This window comes from Scyliorhinus torazame, chromosome 16, assembly GCF_047496885.1.
Source record: "Scyliorhinus torazame isolate Kashiwa2021f chromosome 16, sScyTor2.1, whole genome shotgun sequence".
Lineage (NCBI taxonomy): Eukaryota > Metazoa > Chordata > Chondrichthyes > Carcharhiniformes > Scyliorhinidae > Scyliorhinus > Scyliorhinus torazame.
In genome coordinates this window covers 180477546-180495062 of record NC_092722.1, presented here as the reverse complement: position 1 = coordinate 180495062, position 17517 = coordinate 180477546, and the positions used below count along the sequence as shown (strand labels likewise).

General features: G+C 46.9%; 1 protein-coding gene across 2 annotated transcripts in view; it reads left to right on the top strand.

Moving 5' to 3' along the window:
- LOC140393265 (VPS10 domain-containing receptor SorCS1-like) overlaps positions 1-17517 on the top strand; it is a 1354213-nt gene that overhangs the window by 673427 nt on the left and 663269 nt on the right. For both annotated transcript variants that reach the window (XM_072479549.1, XM_072479548.1), the window contains exon 3: positions 4588-4687. In XM_072479549.1, coding sequence (XP_072335650.1) covers positions 4588-4687 — 100 coding nt within the window. The remainder of the gene's footprint in view (positions 1-4587; positions 4688-17517) is intronic.

Genomic DNA, 17517 nt, shown 5'->3' with positions numbered 1-17517 from the left:
CCCATCACAGGATCGTTTCTGGGGTGTCTTTGGACTTGAGCTGCAGTTACTGAAACATTCTCAATCTGTGAACAGTAAAAAATATTATCATGAGCGGGTTGTATTTGACCTGTTGGTAAAGGTAAGTGTGACAATGAATCCGCATTGACAGGATTTTCAGATTGACTCTATTTATCTCTTAGCAATGTGCCGATAGTATTAATGACCATCGTTGGAGTCTACATGCAGCCAATGAAGGGATACTGTCGTGTGGCCCAAATATAGTTGTTAAGGGCCCGTGGTCCGTCAGCAATGTGGAGTGACGACCATAAAGGTATTGGTGAAATTTCTGTACACCAAATATAACTCTCAGTGCCTCTTCCTTCAACTCAGCATAGTTACATTCTGCACTTGTTAACATACAAAATACAAACGTCCCCTGAGGTTAGTATATGTCTCATCACTGCTCCAACACCGTGTAGTGAAGCATCACAGACAGGTTGTAATGGCAACGTCAGATTTAAATGTATGAACACTTCTGAATTTTTGAGTGCTTCTTTTGCTAATTGATATGCTTTTTTGCATTCTGGTGTGATTGCCATGCCTGCTTTGAGCACAATAACGTATGTAAGGATTTAAATAAAGTTTGCCAGGTTCTGGATGGGTTTTCCATTGCAGTAGATTAACCCGAGGAGTGACTTAAGTTGAGTGACGTTCGTTGGTCTTGGAGCCTCCATAATGGCTTCCATTTTTTTTAGTTGCTTTATACAGGTCCTTACTGTCAATTACACATCCAAGATATTATGTAGATGTCTGGATGAAATCACATTTATCTTTCTTGACATGAAGCACGTGCATTTGAATTCATTTCAGTGTCACTTCTAAATGTTGTAAATGTTCTTGTGATTTGTGCTGCAGATCAATATATCATCTGGGTAACACTGTACCCTCTGTAAACCATGAAGGACCTGCTCCATTGAGCATTGAAATAAAGCTGGTGTGCGCTATTCCAAAAGGCCGTCTCTTATAGCAGAATAGGCCTCTGTGAGTGATGATGGTGAGCAGGTGTTCAGATTCAGCTGCCACGTTCATTAGCAGTTAGGCCCATGATAGGTCAACCTTGCTGAACCTCTGTCCTCCTCTTCGGCCTACGAACAAATCTTCAATCTATGGTAGCGGGTATTGATCTGCACATAGAAGCAGATCGACTGTTGTCTTATGATATCCGCAGATACGCATTGTAGCATCTGTTTCAGGCAAGGTGGCCGATGACATCGCACATGGCACGTGATTCAGTTCTTAAAGAGATATTTTAAACAATTACAACAGCGCACATATATAACAGGTTTTTGTGTGTTGGCTGGTTAAAATGCCAGAAATCCACCAATTTCAACATTTAACTGGAGCATGTTCGTGAGCACACGGGAACCCCTGTGCGGCCAGCAGGTCTAACGTTGACATATATCACATGGTAACTGAATTTGGCTCTAATTCAGAATTTTGTCTTTAACTCTGAATATATCGGCTTCCTGGTACGTGCCAGGTTGAGCAAGGTGAGAGGAAAGTGAGGCTTGACAGGGCTGTGGAATTAATCGGCAAAACAAATGCCTGGAAATACTGGGATCTGACAGCTGCTACCTCACCAAAGTGAAAGACGTTTGCTCATGGGGCTTGTTCTACGAATGTGCTTTTGTTGCTTTGCAGGTGGTTTCCAACACATTTGCTGAAGGTTTTTTCCTTTAATTTGCACTGCCCCGCTGTCTGCCTTCACTGCTAATTGGGAACTGCTTCTGCAGCTCGGATGAGGAGCAGCATTCACCTTCTGTTCAATCGCCTGCTGTCCACAGATTAGAGGGGGTGGGCGCCGACGTCCAGCTCGCAGCAGATGATACCCCAAATACAGGATAGGAAGGCAGAGATCTTCCCAGGCAAGACTGAACAATAGTGCCTCAGGAGACTCAGGCTATCCTGTCAGGTGATTGTGGACATTTGCAGCCTCCAGGGAGAAGACCTCCTGTCAAGTGGGGTACTCGGTGCCCATTGCTGTCAAGTCACCACAGTGTATAGTTTCTTCAGTTTCTGCTCCTTCCAGTCTTAAGCTGGAGCAGCCCCTCCCATGCGGCCTAGGGTCCCTGATCGGAATGTGAAGCCTGCAGGCAGGGTACACCTTTTTTCTACTGCCATGTGGCACCACCCATTCTGTGACTCATAAAATACCAGTCATGGTCGGAAGAAGTCCTGGAGTGCCCATTAATTGGCCATTAATGGACCTCAGTTGAACAGGCAACAGGCAGATAGGCAGCCCACCACCAACTCTGCTACTGGTAAGGGCATAGCACTCCCCCACTATCCCACCTGCCAGCTGGCACCCTCCCTCGGGGGCATAAAGTTGCAGCCAATGTCACCACAGCATCTAATTTCAGCACTTCCAACTCTTCCCAGGGATGTGCAGAGGGCATTCTTCGCATCTCACAATCTGCCGCCCACAAGTGAATCTCAGTGGTGACTGCAGCCACGTTGGCCAGGCTGGCACTTACGTGCACTTCGCCAATGATGAGGTCATCAGAACGAGAGGGCACTTGTGTCGCTGCGAGGGATGAATGCGGCATTGCAATACGATGAGGGTGAGTGTCGATGATGCTTATTCAGACGGAGATGTGAGGAAGTACCTTAAGGTAGAGGGATGTAGGGTCTGTTAGTCTGACAAGTGATGTGCAGGGGGCGACGGAGGAAGTCAGGGTGAGGGGGTGGTTTATACATGAATGCGGAATGCCATTCAGCTTTCCTCACCCAATTAGGTCATTAATCTGCTCCTGACATTGTATCCAGAAGCGAGACAGCGCATTCCTGCTGCTCCTCTCCTTAACCACTCCCGCCCAGTTTGATCACAGTACATCCCTTCTGCCTCCCTTCCTTGAGGAATCTCTCTGTTGACTCTTACGTGATGTCCAGGGATGTGTATGGGAACCATGGTGCAGACTTTGCATTCAGACCCCCTATTTGGCTCAGACTGGCAAACCTAGAATCTTTCAATTCAGACCCTCGCAGGATCCCTTTAAATAGCGGACATGAAATAGACCGTAGCTGATGGTCATTCTGCCTAACCACGCGAATGGACAGGAAACCCAGCAGCTAATTGCAAATTAGCAAAACAAAGGCTACTGATAAACGTGCAGCTGAAACTTCCAGGTTTCCGATGCGCTCCTGACCTCGCATATTGTGGGTGGGATTTTCCAGCCCCTCCTGCCCCAAGAATGGAAATTCCCGCCCAAGGAAATTTCAATGGTCTGTCAAATTGTCCGTCCCGCTCACGACAATCCCCGCTGGAGGCGGTCCTGGAAGATCCCTATGAGTGCGTTAGAAGATCAACCAGCTGTGGCCATTGACACACTGGGTGGTTTTTTTTGGCTGTTCCCGCTGACAGGCGCTTCCAGTCCCACTGATGGCGCCCCCTGTCGAGGGTTCCTCAGCCAATGGCAGGCTGTCTCCCCCACCGCAGCATAGGATGTAGGAGAGGGGGTGGAAAATCCCTCCCACCGTGTCGGCCAGCGGTGCGGTAATGGGGGAAGGCGTGAGACCTGCAGAAAACAAATCAACTTCACGGCAAACCGCGCCTATTTATTTAGCAATCAGCAAACAGAGTCTACTTGACCAGCACCTCACGACAGGTGCCAGCAAACAGAGCTCATAATATGAAACTCTCCCGAATAAAAGCAATGATTTCGGCAGTAAAATACAATAAGTGGAGAATGGTCGCATGACCCGAATAACAAGCAATTTTTTGAGGTTGCACGTTTAAGGTAGAGAAGAGGCAGTTTCACTTGAGAGCTGCCCTGTGCCACACCCGGCAGTGCTTGCAAAGTATTCCCCTTCTTTGGGCTTGTGTCTCTCATCTCGACTGGGAAAATGGTTCACTGCAACAAAAAGGAAACGGGGGGGGGGGGGGGTGGAGAGGGAGAAAAAAATAAAAATTGACGTCTACAAAAGATTTCGGCCGTGGCATTGTGTACAGATCACACCGTCAGCTGTTTTCCCCTATCCTGAGCGGCAAAACAGGCTGTGACAAAAGAGCAAAGCTCGGAGCTGAAAAGGCTGAAAAGAACAAGTGAATGATTGGAAAAGGGATAACGCGTCTCAGAGCAAAATGGCTTTCAGCTAATATTATAAAAACCTTGATTAAGTTGCTGAGAATTGAGGATATCACAGAGCAATGATAACTTATTATCTGGATCGTCTTTGCATTCATTGAGCAGTGATAGAAGTGGTTTGGAAAATGGTAGACTATCACCCCTATCATTGTTGATTAAAGTTCTTTATTCAGGGTATGTGTGCTGTGACTGAATCACCTTATGTTGGTGCTGGAGAAAGCAAACTGATGCATAAAACCTCCAGCTCTGATTCACAGCTATCCTTCTACAATAGATTAGCATTAAGAAAGCATATTTTATACCACAGTTAATGCTCCAGAGAGCGAGAACATTATTGTGAATATGAATGATCCGGTGTTACAACTCCGCATTATAAGTTGCTTTCTTGTAAGTAAACATATCATAAGTCAGGGCTAATGGCGCCATAAATGCTGAAGCCATTTCTGTTTTTTTTTTTCAGGTCGACTGACTATGGGACAACTTATGAAAAGCTGAATGACAAAGTGGGCCTCAAAACTGTGCTGAGTTACCTGTATGTCTGCCCTACCAACAAGAGGAAGGTAAAACAAATCATTTCACAAGACGCAGATGCTGTGCATGGGAGGGTAGGCAGCGATCACCCCCCTTAAATCAATGCACGTGGCCACATAAATAAAGAAGGCCCTTGACACCCTGCGCAGTGAAGTCACTGTCATTAATTTGCGGAACTGCTTTCCAGGCAGAGCGACTTCTGTGGATTCTCTTTGCTGCCTGCCTTATCAACAGTGACTGTGAAGAGAAGCAGACAGGCGGCCCCCACTTCTGTACAAAGTTGCCTGCAGTGAATCTGTTTCTAAAGCTATCCCAGGTTTTTCCTGCTTTGAAACGCTGCATTGTATATTATTACTTTTGTGTGCAACAGGGTGTGCTACAATGCGAAGAACTAGATACTTTCAGTGTATTGTATGGAAGTGTAGCATAGCTTTGTGAAAAGGAAGCCTGCACTTATGCATGCTTTAATGCATTGATGACGTCCTTCTCCTTGCTGTTTTGTCTGTACAAATGGATCAAAGTCTTGACTGGTTAGCAGAAAGAATTTGAGGCCAATGTGTTAACAGTTCATGTAATCTCACAGGCCTGGGTGCATTATTCTATAATGTCTGATTATTTAATAGACACAGGAAGGTTAAAGATAGCAGATATTGTGTATGTTGGGGTACTGTATATCTGCCAAATGGGATAATTATATGCAATGTACGGGAGAATTGGACACCTGGAAAAGGCGACTTGGTATTGTACAGAAGTGAAGTTCTGTGTAGGCGCAGCTCAACTTTATTGTACTGCTCCTGTCAATGGTCTTGAAAACCAGTCACTCAGTGTTTAACAGTGTATTCTGGAGTTCACTGACAGATGTAAGTCACTGGAGTTACACCCTTGTTGTCCATGAGATGAGTCAGTACCCATGAACATGCATTTGCTGTTTACTTAACGTCAGCTGCTCGCCTGTAGTTGGCCTAAAAAATGAGCCAAATCCTTCACTATTAGTAGGAAGATGAATTTGAGACAAATGGGCTAACTGTTCCTGTAATTTCAATGGCCAGGCTTTATTTGCCGGAGGTTTTGAGTCTTTGAACCCTTGTGGGTTCATACACTACTCTGTCCCATAATCCAGTGTGACAGTCCAGTGTAGACCTGACGGATCATTTTATCATTGAGGTTTGCCATCGTATGGAGGGAACATGAGATGGTGTGCTTGTACAGGTGTTTGTGAAACATCTCACAGTGCTTTTGGCAGGAGAGCAGTGAATTTCCGTCCAACTTGGCCAACATTCTTCCCTCTTGGCCAACATTCTTCCCTCAAGTGACACATTATCAAAAACATGAAGTGCTCCTTTATCTCACAGTTGTTTGCAGGACGTTTCTGTGTACAAATTTACTGATTTATCAGCTTGCATAGCAATCAAGAAGTAATTAATTGGCTTTGAACTGCCCTGGAATCTGAAACAAAAACAGAAAACACTGGACAATCTCAGCAGGTCTGACGTCTTCTGTGAGCGAGAAAGAAGCTAATGTTTCAAGCCTGGATGACTGTCAGAGCTAGAGAACTGGAAATAGGGTCCGATTTATGCTGTTGTGGGGAGGGGGAGGGGAGGTGTGGAGCAGTGGGGCTGGATAGGGGCCAGAGATAGGTAGAGATTGGCAAAGATATCATGGACAGAAAAACAAAAGGAATGTGAATAGGTGTAATTAAGGCTACAAAGGGTGCCGATAGCGGCAAATAACGTGATAAGAATGTGTTAACGGCAAAACAAAGGTAAACAGTGTGTCAAAGGGCAACTAGGAACAGGGAACAGATGGCCCAAGTAGGGTGGTGTGGTGTGGGCAATCATGAGGGAAAAATAGATCGATGGAAGAAATGGAAATAAATTTATAGAAATAAAAATGGGATGAGGGTGGAGGAGACAGTTGACAGTCCGAAGTTGTTGAACTCATTGTTAAATCCACAAGGCTGTAATGTGCCTCATCAGTAAAGAGGGAGTGTTCCTCCAGTTTGCACTGGGCTTCACTGGAACATTGCAGCAGGCCAAGGACGGACATATGGAGTGAGAGCGGGACGGTGAGTTGAAATGGCAAGTGACAATACAGCAATAAACAAAATATAGCTTTGTTCTTCTTGAGGTCGCCCACTTTGGTAAACAGAACAGATTATCATAGAATTTACAGTGCAGAAGGAGGCCATTCGGCCCATCGAGTCTGCACCGGCTCTTGGAAAGAGCACCCTACCCAAGGTCGACACCTCCACCCTATCCCCATAACCCAGTAACCCCACCCAACACTAAGGGCAATTTATCATGGCCAATCCACCTAACCTGCACATCTTTGGACTGTGGGAGGAAACCCACGCACACACGGGGAGGATGTGCAGACTCCGCACAGACAGTGACCCAAGCCGGAATCGAACCTGGGACCCTGGAGCTGTGAAGCAATTGTGCTATCCACAATGGGACCGTGCTGCCGAGTATTTAGTAAATTCTAAGAAATTAGAAATTGTAGATGTACAAAGGATGTCTGTGATAGCGTGGCCCTTTAAGGGTGCAAGTTCCTGGAGGTTCATGTGACCCAATCAGCCAATGAGGATGGAGTGCGTGAACCCTGGAGGCGGAACGTGGGTTTCCCAGTTAGTCAGGCGTATGAAGTCTTGGAACAGAGATGAGGAGAAATTTCTTCAGCCAGAGAGTGGTGGGTCTGTGGAATTCATTGCCACAGAGGGCGGTGGAGGCCGGGACGTTGAGTGTCTTTAAGACAGAAGTTGATAAATTCTTGATTTCTCGAGGAATTAAGGGCTATGGAGAGAGGGCGGGTAAATGGAGTTGAAATCAGCCATGATTGAATGGTGGAGTGGACTCGATGGGCCGAATGGCCTTACTTCCGCTCCTATGTCTTATGGTCTTATGGTCTAACATGATAGCTTTTATCTCACTCTCTGTATATAGTTTCTGACTTTAATAAACCGTCCATTTGTTAATCTACCTGGTGGTCACAAGTCTGTCTGGATATCACAGTGTCCTTGTCCATAAATCACTGAAGGTGAACGTGGAGGTGCAGCAAGCTATTGTGAAGGCTGATGGGGGCAGGGTAGAGTGAAGGAGGGAGCATGACGGGTGTGAGTCAGGGGCAGGGTTGGAGCGAGGAGGGGAGCCGGGTGGGGGAATGAGGCAGGGAGCCGGGCGGGGGAGCCGGGGCAGGGAGCCAGGCGGAAGCGTGAGGTGGGGATCAGCGTGAGAGCAATGGCTGATCTGGGTATCTCCGCCACCAACTCCCGAGGTTGCAAAAAATCTTCCCGACAAAATGAAAATAGTGATTCAAATTAGAACCCTCCATGAATAATGGTGAGACATTGGTAATTTTCCAATAAAAGGATTCCTGCTACCTTCAAAGACTTGTGGACATGTTGGCTCTGTCCCTCCGCCCACATAAAATTCGCCCATTTAGGTTATATCAGCTCTAGTCATTCTTTACCCTAATGTGTCACCTCACACTGCTCTGTGCGAAGTTTAATCTTGCCATGCCTGCCCATTACTTTCCGTGTCCTTCCGAAATCTGCTGCTAATTAATGTCCTTGTGTTTTTCTACATCTCCGGGTTTTGTGTCATCTTTGTCAGTGGCACTTTTTGAACAGCAATGGGAGGTGCAGAATGGTAGTTGGCAGTGGAGTGTTGAGGGTCAGGTGGTTACTGAGTTTTGTAACAATCCCAACGTGACTAGGTAAGGAACAGGAGAGAGAGGCAGGAGAGGGAAGGTTGAAGATGAAAGACTGGGCGTATGACCACAGAAGATGTTAATTTCTGAACAAATCCGACCCCAGAGGGAAACTTGGCTTCAGGGTCAATCCCTTTTTTTCTATTCTAAAACGAGAAGAAAGCATACTAATCTCAGAAGCAAGAAGTCCAGCAATACTTTGGGGATTTTAGAAATTAAAATGAAAAGGTTTATTAACGAGAAGAAAAGGAAACTTAAGTATACAAGAGTACAGTTGCACCATTCAAATTCGATTTATGTTCGGAAAACAAAGGTAGTTTTAAAGGATTTATATTAGTATTGGTCAACGTTAGAAATAAGCTATAGTCTTAAGTGGGTGAAATTCAATGTTTCGGTGCCTGGAAGGATAAAACCTATGGTTAGATTCATGTCAGACAAAGGTGTTTGTATGTGTGGGGATTGGCTAAGTTCCAACTGTGTTTTTATTGTGCTTATAGAGGGCAACGGCTTGAAAAATCAATAAAAGGCATAGGCATTTGGGTGTTGCTTAGCAACTGGGGCCTTGTAAGCTAGAGAAGCTTTTAAGTTTTATTGATTTGATTGAAGTTGAACATAGGTAGTGAGCAGCTCTCACAGCTCTTCCAGAAGCAGTTTGTTTAGTAGGCTAAAGAGGGAACAATTCTCTTAGCTTTGTTAGAAGAAAAGACGTATCATGGAGTAATGATTAAGAACACGAGAGCAGAGATCTGAAGAGCAGCTAGTTCAGGAAACTAGAGAAATGAAGGGAGGTTTCCAAGAAGTCTGATGTTAAAGGTAATAGAACAGACCACTGTTCTGTAAAGACAGACCGAGCTGAGAAGAAGGCTGAGACACCAGAAAGGTATCTGAAGTGGTTTTCAGGTGTGTGAGATTTGACTACAGCCTGTGGAACGTAAGTCAAAATAACTATGGAAATCAGGGGCTAGATCTCGGAGTTTGTGGAAAAGCACTTAAGACAAAGGTAACCTAAATGAGGCGGGTGTAAAATCCTGGACTGGAATCGTTGTTCAATGTGGAGAGGAAGCTTGGGTTAAAGAGTAATTTGTAAAACCTGGACTGGATTTTGGAATGCAAACTGTTAAAGGAAAGCATACTTATGAGACAAGATTTTAAAGTGTGTTTATGAGAGTGAAGTTTGGAAATTCTCACGTGACAATTGTAAGAGTCCTTCCTATTTATTTCCTTTGTTCCCATTTCTTTTATTTGATTATTTTTGACCCGTGAATCCAGAATCAGAATGTGTCTTGAATGCAGACTCCTCAGGTGAAACTGGCTGCTTGCCAGTACATTTGCGTTCCGAGGTTTTGATTTTGGAGAGAAGAGACCAGACTTCTCGGAACCGGGTGAATTTTAGAAATCGGCTTTGGAGGAAGTCAGTTCGATTGGGTGACTGGGAAGCGGTGGGTTGACCAGGGGTAGTGTTCTGCCTGACAACAATCTGTGTGATTCTTTGTGAGAGAACTGGGCAGAAGTGTTTAGACCTTGGAAGGAGAAGGAATGCTCTCACTCTCTCTCTCTTTCTCTCTTGTTTGCTGAAGTGAAAGAACTGTTTTATTGTTCTAAAACCAGTGGCCCATCTTTGCTGTGAACGTGAAATGATCCTGAGTGTGCAGAGAGGGTAGACAATCCTGCCAGAGAATACCATCTCAAATCTAGAAACGAGAAGTACCAAAGCAAAAGCTGAGCTTCGGAGAGACACTATCCAGAAATCATTCCGTTGCATCAAAAATCTTTATCCTTTGTTTTTCTTAATACTTTGAAACCACCCTTTCCCTTCTGTGTTGTTTGTCTGTATGCATGTGTGTAGAGAGTGTGGTAGTTAGGAAGGGGGCATTGGAAAAGGGGCATTAGATAGGCAGTTACATTTTCGTCCATTTAATTATAATACTACGCACAATAAAACGTTACTTGTGTTCAAGTTACAAACCTGGTGCCTGCAGTTTCTTGGACTCAGCGAAAGACCTCGGGTATTTAAATAAAATAAAATATTATCTGTGTTGCGACTCCGGGTCAAGTGGGGCTGGAACTGACCTTGCACTAGCCCAGGGTGTCGTGACACAATCACCTGGGAGGATTCTGAGGAGACATCCACAAACTGAGCTGCAGAGCTGGGCTGAGAGGTGGCAAATGGAGTTTAATGTGGAGAAGTGTGAGGTGATTCACTTTGGAAGGAATAACAGGAATGCGGAATATTTGTCTCATGGTAAAGTTCTTGGAAGTGTGGATGAGCAGAGGGATCTAGGTGTCCATGTACATAGATCCCTGAAAGTTGCCACCCAGGATGATAGGGTTGTGAAGAAGGCCTATGGAGTGTTGGCCTTTATTGGTAGAGGGATTGAGTTCCGGAGTCAGGAGGTCATGTTGCAGCTGTACAAAACTCTGGTACGGCCGCATTTGGAGTATTGCGTACAGTTCTGGTCACCGCATTATAGGAAGGACGTGGAGGCTTTGGAGCGGGTGCAGAGGAGATTTACCAGGATGTTGCCTGGTATGGAGGGAAAATCTTATGAGGAAAGGCTGATGGACTTGAGGTTGTTTTCGTTGGAGAGAAGAAGGTTAAGAGGAGACTTAATAGAGGCATACAAAATGATCAGGGGGTTAGATAGGGTGGACAGTGAGAGCATTCTCCCGCGGATGGAAATGGCTGGCACGAGGGGACATAGCTTTAAACTGAGGGGTAATAGACATAGGACAGAGGTCAGAGGTAGGTTCTTTACGCAAAGAGTGGTGAGGCCGTGGAATGCCCTACCTGCAACAGTAGTGAACTCGCCAACATTGAGGGCATTTAAAAGTTTATTGGATAAGCATATGGATGATAATGGCATCGTGTAGGTTAGATGGCTTTTGTTTCGGTGCAACATCGTGGGCCGAAGGGCCTGTACTGCGCTGTATCGTTCTATGTTCTATGTTCTAAACATTCGCATGAGGCTCAGAGTGGAGAGTGTATTCGCCCACAGTCATCTTGTGTGCTTAAAAGGGACTTGTGTTAATGAGACAATTGGAGATTAAGATGTACTTTGCAATCCGTGTTAATATCAAAACCTGCATGTAACTGTTAAGCTAAGTGAAGAGTAAAGGACAATTATATAATAATACAAATTTTCATGTTGCATTGAATGTTTTTTCCTTGTTGTTAAATTGGCAGTCCTGTGAATCTATTCCTCCACGATTTATTAGAAAAAGAAAAAGTTACGGGGTTTTGAGCCAGGGTTCCATTCTGTCATTTTCCCATCCAGTTATAACATCAACTGGGATCATAACGTTTACAAAACATTGTCTCTCAAAAGACTCCCTATTTGGTCAGACCCATGAGTACACCTTCCGAGCAACATTCTCTTATAGATGTTAAATTATAAAATTCCAGTCATATTACCCAAGACAAAACTGCTGTCACTTGAATAAAATTCCACATGACATCTCAAACTCACTTCCACTCTGCTGTGGAAATCCAAGAAATCTTCAGAAACAGAACAGCTTTTAGCAGCCCCAAACTACTCTGGTGTGATTGGATGGCTGATTCAAACTTCAACCTCGACCAGCACAGAGCTGTTTCATGGAACATCCTCACACAACCAACATTTAAACCCTCCACAGTATGTCTAAAATACCCTTTGCCCCCTTTCATCTCAGGTTCCATTGTTCTCACACCTCCATTGAAACTCATATCCTTCATGTTTCTCTGCTTTCGGATCAATGTGATCTTCTGTGTACCCCTGGAACTCCTGCGGTTGAGGACTATGGGTCTTTACTCGGTGGGGTTCAGAACGATGAGGGGGGGATCTCATTAAAACTTACAGAATACTGAGAGGCCTAGATAGAGTGGATGTGGATAAGTTGTTTCCATTCGTAGGAGATATTAGAACTCGGGGGCTGAATGGATGATCCTTTAAAATAGAGATGAGGAAGAACTCCTCCAGCCAGAGGGTGGTGAATCTGTGGAACCCATTGCCGCTGAAAGCTGTAGAGGCCAAGTCACCAAGTGCCTTTAAGACAGAAATAGATAGGTTCTTGATTAATAAGGGGATCGGGGGAATGGGAAACATATCAGCCATGATTGAATGGTGGAGCAGACTCGATGGGCCGAATGGCCCAATTCAGCTACTATATCTTACAGTCTTATGGTTATGGTCATCACCTCTGACTCCTCTTTCATTTTCAAACAAACTCAATTTAGCTAAAATATGCAAATATTAGATCCAACCTATTTAATTGCACCCTAACACCTCAATCCTTGGGCGCGATTCTCTGAAATGGAGAGAGTGTTCGCGCCGTCGCATTTCACGCCGGCGCGAAACGGGCATGGGCAGTAGCGATTCTGGCCCCCATAGGGCGCCAGCACGGCGCTGGAGTGGTTCACGCCGCTCCAGCCTCCCTTCCCGTTGCCAAATGGGCGCCGCGTCAACCCGCGAATGCACGGGGGGGGGGACTTCCTCAGCGCGCCGGCCCCGACGCAACATGGCGTGGGGGTTCAGGGGCCGGCCGCGTAATAAAATAGGGCCGGGGCCGATCGCTGGGCCCCAATTGCGGGCCAGACCGCATTGGAGGCTCCCCCCGGTGAAGGAGTGGTTTCCCCCGCCCCACAGGCTGCCCCCGACCCTGCACGCAGAGTTCCCGCCCGCCTCGGAGCAGGCGTGAACGGCGCCGGCGGGACTCTGCTGTTTCCGCTCGGCCCATTGAGGCCGGAGAATCGGCGGGCCCCGCCACGGACAGCGGCCCGCGACCGGCGCCACGCCAAACGCGCCAGCGCAAATGGCGCCGATTCTCCGCTCCTCGGAGAATCGCCTGCCGCCGTCGGACCGGCGCCGTGGGAAAAAAATGACGGGAATGGCGATTCTGCCATACGGCGCGGCATGGGAGAATCGCGCCAGTCTAAACACACATACGCACACACACAAGCAGGAAAAAGACCTGTTCAATATACATGTGTTCCTTTTTCCATAATTAATATTTCTGTATAACTGTAGAAGGAATAACAATAATCCGCGAGAGTAATAAAACAATCGATGAGACCACTTTCCTCCCCAAAGAGCTGTGACAAACATCTGTCTGCGAATTGGGGAGATTTGTATCACAACGATTCTGATGGGTGAAGGCTTTGAATTATTAAACTCTGCGCCTGGTCTCACTTGGAAAATAGTGCTGTATTTCAGTCTTCCTTCCAATGTGGTTAAGGAATGGAATTTCAGAGGCGAATCCCTCAGGGAGAGGTTTACATGCTCTGAAAAGCCTAACTTGTCTCCTTGAGTTCTGGAAACAAGCATCAAGTTGATGTTGCCATAATCCTTCTCTTTGACTGTGTACTGCACTGGGTTATGTTGCCTTGATAGCATTTTAAACATGTGCATAATTTACAGCACACATCGCATAAAGGATTTTTATTTTCAAAACTTTGCCTTGAACTTATTGCAAGTCAGCTGCATAATGCAGACAAGAGTAATGTTGAAGCAAAATATACAATGCAGATTGAAATGGTCTGGAATGTAAGCTGTTCTTTGTACAAAGTACGTTCCGACACAGAAGGAGGCCATTCGGTCAATCATGTCTGCAAAGCCTTTTGAAATAGTTATCCAATTAGTCCCACTTGTCTGATCTCTCCCCACAGCCCTTTCATTATTCTTTTCTCTTCAAACATTGGTCTCCCCCCAGTGCACCCCGTAGGTGCCCTCTGGCCCTAGCTGACCCACCAGCTGTATGGGCGCGCTCCAGCGCAGCCGGTGCCATCTTGTGGCTGGGATGAGTGTGTGTGGGGATTGTAATGTGTATTTGCGGCTGCAGCTTGTCAGCCTCCTGAGTGTCAATCAGGGACCTGGCGAATCCTGCACCGTATCTCATTGGAATCAATTGTCATCCACGCAGAGCCGGTACTGGATACAGCTGACTAAAAATTGAGCTATATTTCCCTCAACAATTGACCCTTAGAATGGCCCAATGTATGATGCTGCAATGTAATCATTGTCTTGTGTTTAGTTGTCTAACATTTATGAATTGCACTCACTTCATATGACTTACAACAAAATGTCTTGAGGTTACTGCTTGCGGTCCATGTCGCCGTTGAGTGAAGACAGAAGGGGAACAGGGTTTGGGACAAAGATTGTGGGCAGCACGGTAGCACAGTGGTTCACACTGTTGCTTCACAGCTCCAGGGTCCCAGGTTCGATTCCCGGCTTGGGCCGCTGTCTGTGCGGAGTCTGCACGTTCTCCCCGTGTCTGCGTGGGTTTCCTCCGGGTGCTCCGGTTTCCTCCCACAGTCCAAAGATGTGCAGGTTAGGTGGATTGGCCGTGCTAAATTTCCCTTGGTGTCCAAAAAGGTTAGGTGGGGTTACTGGGTTACAGGGATAAGTTGGAAGTGTGGGCTTAAGTGGGGTGCTCCTTCCAAGGGCCGGTGCAGATTCGATTGGCCGAATGGCCTCCTTTTGCACTGTAAATTCTATGAAAATGATGTTGAGGACATTTCCATGTCCTCAATCTTTGCTGTCCTCTTCACAATCTTGAAATTGTATTGAGCTTTTTCTGAATCAATCTTCAAAAATATTGACTCAAAGAGGGTGATCTTATGAAAGTTTTCATTGCGTGAACATTCATATCTTCAGAGTTAGTTGAACTCCGGTGACAGGAGTTTGCATCAGGGTCAAATGGGTGTCCCAACCGCAGCACTGTTTTTGGGAGCAGTCATCTGATACCGATTTTACACGAATTGGCCAATTCAGCTTGTCCAATAGGAGTCCAAATGTAGCTTGTCACTGCAGGTGAGAGCGAGAGAGAGAGCGGGAGAGGCAGGGTTAATCTCGACGTGCCCCTTTCACCAACTCTAATAAATGTGAAATGAAAAATGGTCGCGGCTGCTGAGCCACCATTGTGGAGGGGAGGCCCCTCCACTTGGCAGCCCACGGTGGCAGTGTGGCCAGGTGGGTGGGGGTGGGGAGGGGGGGGCCTAAGAGCCTGCCTAAAGTGCAAACCCCACAGTCCCCCCCCAAAGGCAGGCTGCATCCAAGCAGCATCACAAGGGGCCTACAGGCGAACTGTAAAATTCTAATCAGCCTCCGATAACTGGCCTTAATCGGTCTACGGATTCTGTGGACTGTTGAAATGACAGGAACTCCAGTTGACAACTCGGGAAGTTTAGCTTGATTCCGAACTGGTCTTCCAATGTCACCCGTAGCCTCTAACTCCTCGGATGTTAATCCTGACATTTCCAGCTTGTTTGTAGCCCCTCTTTCTCAACTGCTGGGGGAATGTTTATGGCTTGCTCTGGTTCTGATACACCTAAATCTGTACTCGATTTAAACATTCTGCATTCAGATAGTCGGTCAGCTGCAGTCAAATTCAAACTGGATAATTTTGTGGACATTTTGACAATATCCCTTGGGCCTTCCTACTTGTTTTATTCATTTTGTTGTTCAGTAACTTCTGAAATTACCCATTATAATACAACCTTCCCAGAAGGAACAATCAGTGAAAACAGGGAAAGAAGAACACTGGTCCGAACTATGTTTTCCCGTTTGTGTTTTCTGGCCTTATTTTATGATTTTTATTTTACTTTTTTTGTTTGACTCTCCCTCGTTCGCTATCGATCCGATCCACACGCTGGTCGCTCGTCTTTCCGGATTGAGCTGGTTCTCGCGGCACAATGTCACACTCATGCAACTGCAGACGGCGCTGCAATCTTATCAGGAGGAATCGCTCTACTTACCAGCTCTTCACATGAGCGCCAAGTCTTCAAAATCTTTCTGTGCAGCTAGCACACTACAACGTCAACATTCTCCAATGCTGGAAATTCATAGCGATCTAATCAAAACATCAGGGGCGAAATTCTCCGGTGTCGGCGCGATGTCCGCCGACTGGCGCCCAAAAGGGCGCAAATCAGTCGGGCATCGCGCTGCCGCAAAGGTGCGGAATGCTCCGCATCTTGGGGGGCCGAGCCTCAACCTTAAGGGGCTAGGCCCGCGCCGGACAAATTTCCGCCCCGCCAGCTGGCGGAAAAGGCCTTTGGTGCCCCGTCAGCTGGCGCGGAAATGACATCTCCGGGCGGCGCATGCGCGGGAGCGATAGCGGCCGCTGACGGCATTCCCACGCATGCGCAGTGGAGGGAGTCTCTTCCGCCTCCGCCATGGTGAAGACCGTGGCAAAGGCGGAAGGGAAAGAGTGCCCCCACGGCACAGGCCCGCCCGCGTATCGGTGGGCCCCGATCGCGGGACAGGCCACCGTGGGGGCACCCCCGGGGCCAGATCGCCCCGCGCCCCCCCCAAGACCCCGGACCCTGCCACGCCGCCTTGTCCCGCCGGTAAGGTAGGTGATTTAATCTACGCCGGCGGGACAGGCATTTTAGCGGCGGGACAACAGAGAATCGCGCGGGGGTGGGGGGGGGGGCCACCAACCGGCGTGGCGCGATTCCCGCCCCCGCCGAATATCCGGTGCCAGAGAATTCGGCAACCGGCGGGGGCGGGATTCACGCCAGCCCCCGGCGATTCTCCGACCCGGCGGGGGGTCGGAGAATCTCGCCCCAGGAGTCATCTCGTGGCGTGTGGCGCGATCTAAGGCTATTCACCAGGTTGTATCAGTACGTGCACCAGGTGAATGGGCAAAATTATGGCAGATGGAATTCAATGTGAGTAAGTGTGAGGTTACCCATTTTGGACCAAAAAAGGACAGAGCAGAGTACTTTCTAAATGGGAAGAGGTTAGGTTCAGTGGATGCCTGAAGAGACTTGGGGGTTCAGGTGCATAGATCTTTAAACTGCCAAGAACAAGTGCATAAAATAATCAAAAAGCTAATAGGATGTGAGCCTTTATGTCAAGAGAATTAGAGGATGAAGACTCAGAGGTTATGCTGCAGCTTTGCAAAACCCTGGTTAGATCCCACTTGGAGTACTGTGAGTAGTTCTGGGCATCACACCCTAGGAAGGATATTGTGGCCTTGGTGGGAGTGCAACGTAGATTTACAAGAATGATAGCTGCACTGCAAGAGTTAATTTACGAGGAGAGATTATACAAATTAGGCCTGTTTTCACTAGAATTTAGACAGTTGAGGGGTGATCTGATCAAAGTCTTCAAGATATTAACAGGAAATGACAGGGCAGATAAAGATAAACTATTTCCACTGTTTGGAGATTCTT